The sequence below is a fragment of the Lactuca saligna genome, chromosome 2, assembly GCF_052625555.1.
Source record: "Lactuca saligna cultivar CGN05327 chromosome 2, ASM5262555v1, whole genome shotgun sequence".
NCBI lineage: Eukaryota > Viridiplantae > Streptophyta > Magnoliopsida > Asterales > Asteraceae > Lactuca > Lactuca saligna.
The window spans coordinates 170215502-170226415 of NC_136418.1; the positions used below are offsets into that span (position 1 = coordinate 170215502).

The 10914-nt window shown below is 35.8% G+C and overlaps 2 protein-coding genes across 2 annotated transcripts; one reads left to right on the forward strand and one right to left on the reverse strand.

The window, feature by feature from the left end:
* Positions 1–4027: 4027 nt before the first annotated feature.
* On the forward strand, positions 4028–6284 carry LOC145032744 (putative ADP-ribosylation factor GTPase-activating protein AGD6). The gene is made up of 3 exons (XM_078981655.1): positions 4028–5080; positions 5370–5459; positions 5567–6284. The coding sequence occupies exons 1-3, from the start codon at positions 4271–4273 to the stop codon at positions 6116–6118; spliced, it is 1452 nt and encodes a 483-aa protein (XP_078837781.1). The 5' UTR covers positions 4028–4270; the 3' UTR covers positions 6119–6284.
* An 84-nt stretch (positions 6285–6368) lies between these two features.
* On the reverse strand, positions 6369–10382 carry CHX20 (cation/H+ exchanger 20). The gene is made up of 5 exons (XM_078981654.1): positions 10178–10382; positions 9405–9927; positions 7887–8389; positions 6887–7786; positions 6369–6805 (listed from the first exon to the last, which is right to left on the reverse strand). The coding sequence occupies exons 1-5, from the start codon at positions 10355–10357 to the stop codon at positions 6467–6469; spliced, it is 2445 nt and encodes an 814-aa protein (XP_078837780.1). The 5' UTR covers positions 10358–10382; the 3' UTR covers positions 6369–6466.
* Positions 10383–10914: the final 532 nt, after the last annotated feature.

Sequence of the window (10914 nt, forward strand, 5' to 3'; positions counted from 1 at the left end):
ATTATATGGGTTGAGTTGGATTGATGTTTCCAACCCACCAACCCTTGACCCGCCAACCAATATATTATATGAGTTCGGTTGAGTTTATGTTTTCTGACCCGGAAACCCATCAACCCGTGACCCGCAAACCCATCAACCTGTGATCCGCCAACCCAAACCCATCCCAATTTCTAAGCCTACTTCTAAGGCCCAAAAAGGCCAAGTTCTCCACTCTACATGCGTATGCACGACGTACCTGGCACGTTCGCCCAACGTACGCTGGCCTTGACCAAAAGCGGGAAGTTGACCCAGTACACGCAGCGTACCAAGGTGTACGACCGACGTACCGGCCAGTTCCTTGGGGCTCCATTTGTGACTTAATCCATTAAGTCCTCAGGTCCAGAATGTAGATCCAGGTCCCTTAAGACCTCCTAGTCCATAAAGTCATAAACTTTATGTGCTTGCATGCATGGTTGGGGGTCAAAACATGATTTTTGTCCTTAACCAAACTTTGTGGCCATTAAACACTTGCATGGTTGTGTCTTAACCATCAAGGTCTAATTTTTATTACTCTAAGTGCTTCTAAGATCTCAAAATTACAGCTCTTATGGTCTGAAACTATCAAAATTCAAGCAACCTCAACAATGGAGTCCAAAAGTGACATAAAACACCCCAAAATCAAATCTAAGCATGCAATGATCAAGTTTGAAGCTTGATACCTCAAATGAGTCAGAAATGGTGCTAATATCCTGGATCTACAAGCTCTATTTGAATCCTTGCTCCTTCTTCAAACTTCTTTCTCTTCCAAAACACCAAAACAATACTAAAATGCTCTCAAATGGCTACCAAATCACAAGAACACACAAATATAGGTTAGGGTTTTCATGGTGGCTATCTAAGGGAAGAGGGAGACTGGACCAAAGGCATAAGGTCCTTTATATAGGGATCAAACCCTAAAATTTAGTGTTTTAGAATCCGCATACGTACGCTGCGCGTACTCTTGGTACGTTGGGAGTACGTGCATGACATGCGAGTCTTCGTCTCATGAGTATGCTGAGCGTACTTGGCACAGTACGCCCCGTGTATGTCACTTCTCAGCCTAATCATAAGGATCCAATGGTCCAAGCCCAAACCACTTCCATTCATTAAGCTAATAATTCTAATATAATTAGTACCTTATTAATCCTAGATGTTACAAAAGTGTTAAAGTGTAGACATTCATAAGGGTCAAGTTGATGGCAAGATCAACTAAAGTGTTGTGAGCCTAGACACTCGTTGGATGCATGCTTATATGTATATTATTGTATGTGGTATTTTGGGGAACTTACTAAGCTTTGGATTATAGTTGTGGATGTATGCTTAAATGTTTCCAAGTACTTTTCAAACACATGAACGATTTTATGATTCGATATTCCGCGTTGAGTTTCCTTATAATTGTGATTTTAGATTATAGTTTATGAACAAATAGTATTACATTGATTATATCTTTATAAAAAATGGGTGTTTATTCTATTTTATAAATGAAAATTTTATTGTGAAATTTGGGACATTACACAAAGTGTAATCTAGTGCTTCATGACATGATTACAACTTATATTAGTTTTTATTTATGATCAACAAATCCCATAGATTCATGTTATCCATAAGAAGACCCATTAATCTACTCTCTCTTTATAGTCCCTAACCTTTGATCAATATAAACATCGAAAGAAATCAAATCACAAATAATGGGCGGCAAACAAAAGTGCAACACAAATCCAAGTGCCTATACGATCAATAAGTACCCTTGAAACAACATTTTTACCAAACATTCGAAGGCAACCCATAACACCCTATCACCTATACTCCTGAACCTAGAAACTCCAATACTAACCCCACCAACATCAAGCCATCAACTAAATCTGTTTGATTTTTGGTTTTTGGGCTACGATTGCTTGATGAAGTTAAAAAGCCATAAAGCCTTCATGTGTGTGTGAAAATGTTATTAAGTTTCAGATGAGGACCGATGGTGGAAAGAGAAGATTGATGTCAACTGAAAGAAAAAGGGAAAGTATTTACATGACTATCTCACTAAAGACAAGGCCAAGATAACTGGTTTACCTATTGTTTTTCTTAAAATGACTTTTTTATACATGAGATAATGAACTTTAAGCCCATAGTTTAAAAAAGTGTTTGACAAATGAATAAGTTTTTTTTTTGGTTTTTTTTTTTTTCAAAATCATTAAAATGGAGTTTTTGAAAAATCATATAATCATTACCTTTCAAAAGTGCATATGATTTATTCATTCAAAATAACTGTAAAATGCATATATATATATATATATATATATATATATATATATATATATATATATATATATATATATATATATATATATATATATATATAATTTTATCAACTTATAACTTCTTAAATTAATCCAAACATATTTTTAATACAAATATCAAATATCAAATATATATGGAAAGTAAATCAGTATAAGAATAGAATATGAAAATGGATAAAAAAAAATCAACCAATGAGACCAAAGTACTGTTCACCTGGCACTTGTAAATTAGTATATATATATATATATATATATATATATATATATGTGTGTGTGTGTGTGTATATATATATATAAAATAATAATAATAATAATAATAATAATAATAATAATAATAATAATAATAATCCAAATATATTTTTAAATATTTATTTCCTCCCTAATAAATAAAAGATTTTTTTGCTACATATAACATTCTTATTTATTTTGCTACATATAATTTTGTGGTTATTTTAAATTAATTTTTATTCCATGTGTCATTTTTTTTTCAATTTATTAAATTCCAAATAGTATTTAAAAGTAATAATAAATGCATATCAATTTCATTAATTAATTTTCCTTTTAATTTCAAATTAATAAAATAAAGATTCATTAATTTTCTTTATTTATTTATCTAAATTATTTGTTTAAATTTAAAATAAAAAAAAACACTTTAATTCTTATAATTTAATAGTTTCTCACTTTTCTTATAAATTCAATTTCTCAAATGTTTAAAATTTTGTATTTAGTTTTTCTTTTAAATAACACATGTAATACATGAGTCTCATACCTAGTTTTATAATACATACATCCTCCCTAATAAATAATTTTTTTTTATCAAATATCACACTCTCATTGATTTGGCTACATATCATTTTGTGGTTATTTTTAATTAATTTTTTCCACATGACATTTTGTTTTGTTTTTTTTTTTTTTTCATTTTATCAAGTTCCACATAATATTTAAATATAACAATTGCAATAAATATAATAATAAATTTATATCAATTTTATTAATTGATTTACTTCTAATTTCAAAATTTCTAAATTAAAGTTTCGTTAGTTTTCTTTATTTATCTATCTAAATTATTTGTTTAATTTAAAAGAAAAACAAACAATTTAATTTTAATAATTTAATATTTTTATATTTTTTTCTTATAAATTCAAACTTTTCGAATGTTTAAAATTTCATTATTTTTCTTTAAAATTAACCCATATTATATATGTAACTTACACTAGTCCCTATCGCTATACTAATAAAAGAGTAGCTCTTTTGCCATGTGTCATCATATTAAACATTTTAATTAATGTGTTGCCACTTGTCAATTTATTAGTTTTCTATACTCATTAATATGATTCTATTTTAAATTTTAAACTTTAAATTATTGTTTTCATTAATTCACAAATAAAAAATATCTAATATATATTAAAAATTAATTTTATATATTTATTTGAATCAATGATTATAATTTCACATAACTAATAAATATATCTTTTAAATTAATAATTTATTTAAAATAACTTATTAATAATTTTAAGTTTTATTATAAAATTTTGATTAATTTTATAACTACGATTTCCACTAGTTATAAACTAGTAAACTAATAAAACCCATATGAATCTTACACTAGTAAACTAATAAGCATACTTACTCTATTAACAAAACAAATTAATAAGCATATTTAATAATTAAACACCCCCCCTTAAATGACATCATATCTGGAACTCAATTATAGCAAATACCCCTTCAATGACATCATCCCATCTGGAAATCAAATATAGCGTTCACCCCCAATTCGCTGCCGCAATAGATCAGCCCAATATCATTTGCCGACGTTGTCGGCAAATCCGCATAACCTCTTTCTCTATCTCCGGAAACGTAAACCCTAACAGATCTCCCTGATAAAATTTGAATTCATCAAATTCTTTGTCGCAGATCCGAGTACAATCGAGCGCCGATCGGATCTCATCGGCGTAAAATTGACAATGGCGGCATCACGGCGTCTCCGTGACCTACAATCGCAACCAGGCAACAGGACCTGCGTCGATTGTTCACAAAAGAACCCTCAATGGGCATCCGTATCCTATGGCATTTTTATGTGCTTGGAGTGCTCCGGCAAGCACCGTGGCCTCGGTGTGCACATCTCCTTTGTGCGATCGGTCACCATGGATTCATGGTCCGAGATCCAGCTCCGTAAAATGGAATCCGGCGGCAACGAAAAGCTTAACAATTTTTTGGCCGAGTATGGTATCCCGAAAGAAACCGACATAATTCCGAAATATAATTCCAACGGGGCATCGGTTTATCGCGACCGAATCCAAGCCCTGGCAGAAGGTAAACAATGGCGGGATCCGCCGGTTGTGAAGGAGAGCCCGATCAAAGGTGGCAGTAAAAAGAAACCGCCAATGCCGGGCGGGGGTGGGGCTAAGGTTAGTAATAATCAGGGAGTTGGTGGGTGGGATGATCATTGGGGGGATAACAGTTTCGATGATGATGGTTTCAGATCTGCGGATAATATGAGAAGGAATCAGACGGTTGGAGATTTCAGGAGCGGTAGCGGTGGTGGTGGGGCGCCGGCTAGGTCAAGATCGACGCAGAGTTTGTATACACAGTCGCAATTAGAGGCGTCTGCTGCCTCAAAGGAGGATTTTTTCGCAAGGAGGATGGCGGAGAACGAATCAAGGCCGGAGGGATTGCCGCCCTCCAAAGGTGGGAAGTACGTCGGGTTCGGATCGTCCCCAAATAACATGCCACGTAGTAATTCTCAAGGAGATGTTCTATCTTCGGTCACTCAGGTACTGCACCAATCTTCTGAATCAACATTTTCCGTCTCTATCGTGTTGGATTATTTTAGTTTCTGTTTGTTGTGTCTATCCTCATCATCTCTTGTTGAATCTCACATAAACATCCTAATGAGCTTTTCTTTTTAGTATGTGTGATAGATGCATATATGTAGTGTTCGATAATAATTATACATAGTTGAGTCAGTGTAAGGGTACTAGGATACATATTTATATAAATATCTGATATTGATCCGATAGGTTATTTGATGCTGATTGTATGAAAAATCATATGTTTGTGTAGGGACTTGGGAAGTTATCCGTTGTTGCTGCATCTGCCGCACAGTCAGCTGCCAACGTGGTTCAAGCTGGTACTAAGGAATTCACTACAAAGGTTTATAATTTGACAAAAAAGGATTCAGACATACACATATGGTCTTCTTTATCTGTGATTATCCCCAAGACCCCAACCAATTTAGAAATTTTTTATTTTATTTTTAGGTGAGAGACGGGGGCTATGATCACAAGGTGAATGAGACTGTGAATGTTGTGACTGCAAAAACAACTGAAATCGGACACATGACGTGGGGCATCATGAGAGGTGTCATGGCATTGGCTACACAGAAGGTTGAAGAGTATGCCAAAGAAGGTCAAGGTCAAGGTCAAGGTCAAGGTCAAGGTCCCTCCTGGAACCAAACACATTCAAGAGATGGGTTTTATCAGGAGTCAAAAGGTTGGAATTCCAATTCCAACTTCAACTCCAACTCCAATTCCAACTCCAACTCCAACTCCAACTCCAATGGCAGGAATGGAATTTCCAAGAGCTCATCAGGCAGAAATGCTAATTTCGTTGGTGGTTGGGATGATTGGGATAATGATGGTTATAGAAAGCCCACATCTGGAACTACTAGTGTATCATCTCATAAAGGGGGTGACAGCTGGGCAGGGTGGGATGATGATAAAGATGATGATGATGATGGTTTCTACCAGAAACCATCCAATGGTAAAACCCCTGGGGGGAAATCAGATTGGTCTGGGGCAGGCTTTCACTGAGGTTAGTGGTTTGTACTTTATACTTTATATATTATCATATATGTGTACAATTAATTGGTCAACAAGTTGGGTAGTTGGCAACTAATTGCCCAACTAAAACAGAAGTAATTGTAATGGTATACATTGTTGAAGGGTTCAAATTCTTTTGGTCTGTCTTTCGTTTTTATTATTCTGGTCATGTAAACCATTTGTTAATTGTTTATTGTTGGTAAGAATTTCAATTGGAATTCCAATACTTGCATAACATATATTGAAAAAAAAAAAAGTATATATGATTCTTTTCCACTCTTGTGCATTTTTTACAATACAAACATTAACGTAGCACTTATTCTCCAACATGACACGTAGCTATACCTCATTTGCTGCCTCTTCATTCTGACTTGGCGATTCTTCTGAATCAATTTTATCATGTTGTTGAATCACAAGCACAGAAGACACAACACCATGGTTTGAAGAGGCTAACAGGTCTCCAACCGGACCCAGCTCTGCATGCTCCGGTTGCCGGTCACCTAACCTAGCCACCATAGCCGTGGGGCACCGTGCTTTACCTACAACAATCAGATCATACTCACCGCTTTTTCCTGTTCTCAATATGCTCTCAACGATGTCGTTTCCACTGTTTTCTTTGTATTCCACCATTCCTTCCCACTTTTTCAGGAATTCATCCATCACCTTTTCATCGCTCTCCTGAAGAGAATGAATATAAAAAATATATATATTTTTTATTAAAAACATGTGTTATTAAAAAAAAAAAAAGATAAATTGTACCTTCTCTTTTTCGGGATGGATAACTGTGGTAGAGAAGGTATATTTATCTCTGCCTTTACTGGGAGCCGTTTTCAGCCCAACACCATCGAGTTCTGCCCTGTTCTCCTCCACAAATCTCAAAACCGTCACGTTCACCGCCGGATGCTCCACCATCCTTCCTCCCAATTCCAAACATGCACGATCATCAGGTCCACCAAAAAACATTACACACACCTTTTGTGCTACGGTGGTGTCGGAGCCATTTTGTTGGGACTCATCACCAAGCCCTCGATCAACTAATATCGCCATCGCGCATTCAGCTTTATTCAGAACCCTCTGATTGACAACTCTCCAGCCATGGCCCACATTCTCAATCACATCTGGACCCTCCGTTTTTATCCACCGTTTATGGAATGGTAAGATGATCATTGGCACTCCTTTCTCTTTAGCCACGTGGCAAATATCCTCATGCATTGTTGGCAATGCTGAGACAGCGGTGGTTGTTCGAACCACTACTTGACCCATCTGGCCATAAGCTCGAAATGCAACCGCCACTCTCTCGTGAAATGCACGTGCTGTGTAGTTAAACCGGCTCACAAACGGGAGACCGTTTTTTCTGACCCGTTGGACCATCACAATCGAGGAACTACGTTCAGTGAGTTCAACCAGGTGGAGTACGTAGAGCTTGAGCCGGGTTTTGTTCACAGACCGAGTTGACTCGATCAAGTTGATCAATGAGGATATGTTTCCAGGGCCGTGAACACATGCCAAGACTCTGAGATCGTATTTCTTCCCGGAGGATGACCTTCTACCGCCGCTGCTTCGGGCAGGTTTGTAGACGGCCATGACTGCCGGAGTTGTGATGAAAGTGGTGAAAAGTGCCATGAGAACCAGTATTGCAAAAACCTCATCGTTCAGAACCTAACAAAATGGTTTACGCAATCAGTTTGACCGAATGGAAGAACGTCAGAAGCCTGATAATTGAAATTAGAAAATTGAGTTGCAATGAAGAAACCCTAACCTTTTTTTCTTTGCCGATGTTAAGAACAATGAGTTCGACCAATCCTTTAGTATTCATCAGCAGCCCTAACGTAAGTGCTTCCCTCACTGGAATCATACACATCACCGCCACCACAAAAGTCCCAAAAATCTTCCCACCGCATGCCGCAGTGATTACCATCGCTAGTAGGCCCCATGCTTTCCCTCCACTAATTTTTGTGACGTCAGTTTTTAAACCACTAGAAGCAAAATATAGTGGGAGAAGCAATCCGGAGACGAAGTCTTCAATTCTTTCTATCAATTTCTCGGCGAAATTTCCTTTGGGGATGGTTAGTCCGAAGATAAACGCTCCGAAAATGGAATGTATGCCGATGAGATCTGTAATGAAGCCGGAAACCATGACGGTGGCTAGTGTCAAGCAAATGTAGACCTCGTCTACTGTGTCGTGTTCCGGTGAGCACCGATGAGCCACCCAATTCATGGTTGGCCGGATCACAACCATCATAAAGATCACAAAAGCAACTCCTAACAAAATTATGAAAAAAAGTTGAAAATATTTTAATCAAATAAACCAATTTGTTTAATTTTTTAATTTTTTTTATTTAATTTTTTTGCAAATTTACGAACAAAGCTATTTGAATCACATCATAAAGATTACAAAAAGAATTCCTAACAAAATTATGAAAAAAAGTTGAAAAAAATATTAATCAAATATACCAAACTATTTAATTTTTTATTATTTTTATTTTTATTTTTTTTATTTTTGCAATTTTACGAACAAAGCTATTTGAATCAATAATCAATTTGAGTAAAAACAAGCCATTTTTATTATAAGCAAAATAAAATGTAAATTCGTCAAATTTGTTCATCCATAGACTTATAAGTGGATGCACAAGCTATTTGGGTCGAATAACATGCCGACTTTGCATAAAACGAGTAGAACTTTTTGATACTTTTTTTCTATCTATTTGAAGTGTCATCATTATAAATAATAATTTTCTTTTGCTTTTACCAACACAATTATAAAGAGTTTATTGATTTTTTCGATTTTTTCTAGTTTTCATTTGAGCAAGTTCTTTTTGTTTTTCTTGAGTCAATATCTATCATTTTAAAATTCATAGATATTTTATATAGTTATAAGAATTTAATTAAAATAATTATATAGTTATAAGAAATTTATTAAAATAATTATTTATTAACAAGGTTATAAACATTTTAATGCATTTTCAATACTTTCTAAATAAGTTGTTTCGTTTTCTTTTGAGGTACTCTTTTTTTGTTTTCCTTAATGACGAATTAAGATCAATCTATGTAATGTAACATATATAGAAACTGTTGCATCCAATTTGACTCGAATTGTTATTTCGCTTGTTGCACGTCTTACAAGTCATAGAAGTGGGAGTTGTACTCGATCGTACAACTTCAAAATCACATGTTACAAGTCTTCATATATTTATGAAGAATTGACTTTCTTGTGATTATGTATCATTAATCTTGTGACACTTAAAAAGCAAAAGTAGATAGAAAGAAAGACCCAAACCTGAAAGAAGGACCCACACAGAAACCAATGGGCTTTTACGAGGCCCACCTTCGTCGCCGTTTCCAGCAAGTGCGACGGCGAGGGCAAGCAATATCCACGCCACGATATCGTTAAACGCGGCGGCAGCCATGGCGGTCTCGCCGACCCTGGTGGTTAAGAGCTTCAACTCCGCCAGAATACGTGCAAGCACCGGAAAAGCTGTGATGGACAGAGCCACCCCCATGAACACCAAGTACTGAGCATAGCCGACTTTATCAGCTCCGTCGATTGTTTTCCGGAGAACGAATGCAACTCCGATACCGAATATGAAAGGGAGCGAGATTCCGGCGGCTGCTATTGCAAATGCTCGTTTTCCACTCCGGCGAATGGAGCTCAGGTCAAGCTCCAGACCGACTAAGAAAAGAAAGAAAAGCAGTCCAATGCTTGCGACAGACTCAAGGATGGGAGAACTCCATCGGGGAAAAATTCGGTGCATATACTCTTGATTCCGGCCTAACGCAGAAGGTCCTAATAGGATCCCACCCTGAAGATGAAATGTTTTCTCCGAATGAATTATGCGATTATAAATTTTAAGCAGTAAAATGTAAGTAACACGAATGTCTCAACTTTCAGTAAAGGAGTACTGATCGGAAAATCATAAAACGTGACTAACACGGAAAGTTCCGGCCAGTACCTCTAGTTGGTAAAGTGCAAAAAATGAGACATACGACCGGTGATTGTAGATTTGAAAGAATATATTAACATGTATGTAGTAGAGAAATGGAGGAACATACGACGATCTCGGCGATGACTTTGGGCTGGCGGAGAGGCTTGAGGAGGAAGGCTAATGAGCGGCCGACGGCGAGGACAAGGGTTGTTTGGATAATCAACAACGGAAATGCATAGTCTAAGGGATTGTCACCTTGCCAAACTCCATCTGATGCGGTTTTGATTGCTGTGATATTCACCGTCATCTCTGCTTACTATCGTCAACAATGAAATAAGCTAGGGTTATATATATATATATATATATATATATATATATATATATATATATATATATATATATATATATATATATATATATATATATATATATATATATATATATATATATATATACAAACACGTAACCTCATGGTTATCATTATCAAGAGTTGAACACCCCTTAAATAGCAATTATAAATTTGGTCCCTGATCTACTCAAAGTTGCAACTATGGCTCACGTTTTAAAATTTTCTGGACATCATCCTTAAATTTGCACTTATTGCGGATCTGATTCAGTCGGTTCGGGTCCTATCCGATCCGATTCCGGAACCGAGCTTACCACAAAAGTTGTTTAAAGCAGAAAACACACGGCATATACTTCACAACAAATTAATAGCTGACATTGCACAGTAGATTATATATTGAGGCGGTACCGTTGATTCTTCTGACTAATATCTAATTCTTGTTTAGTCGGAAGAAAAAAGTCATAAATCAGATTCAAACGGCCAAAAAACATTCCACAATGGAGTCATTCAGTTTGTAA

Bases quoted from the DNA above. Each gene is read 5' to 3' on its own strand.
- LOC145032744 (XM_078981655.1), top strand. From the start codon at position 4,271: ATGGCGGCATCACGGCGTCTCCGTGACCTACAATCGCAACCAGGCAAC. The intron at 5,081-5,369 runs GTACTGCACCAA...ATGTTTGTGTAG, and splicing joins TTCTATCTTCGGTCACTCAG to GGACTTGGGAAGTTATCCGT. The intron at 5,460-5,566 runs GTTTATAATTTG...TTTTATTTTTAG, and splicing joins CTAAGGAATTCACTACAAAG to GTGAGAGACGGGGGCTATGA.
- CHX20 (XM_078981654.1), bottom strand. From the start codon at position 10,357: ATGACGGTGAATATCACAGCAATCAAAACCGCATCAGATGGAGTTTGG. The intron at 9,928-10,177 runs GTATGTTCCTCC...TTTCATCTTCAG, and splicing joins AAGTCATCGCCGAGATCGTC to GGTGGGATCCTATTAGGACC. The intron at 8,390-9,404 runs GTTTGGGTCTTT...TAATTTTGTTAG, and splicing joins TGTGTGGGTCCTTCTTTCAG to GAGTTGCTTTTGTGATCTTT.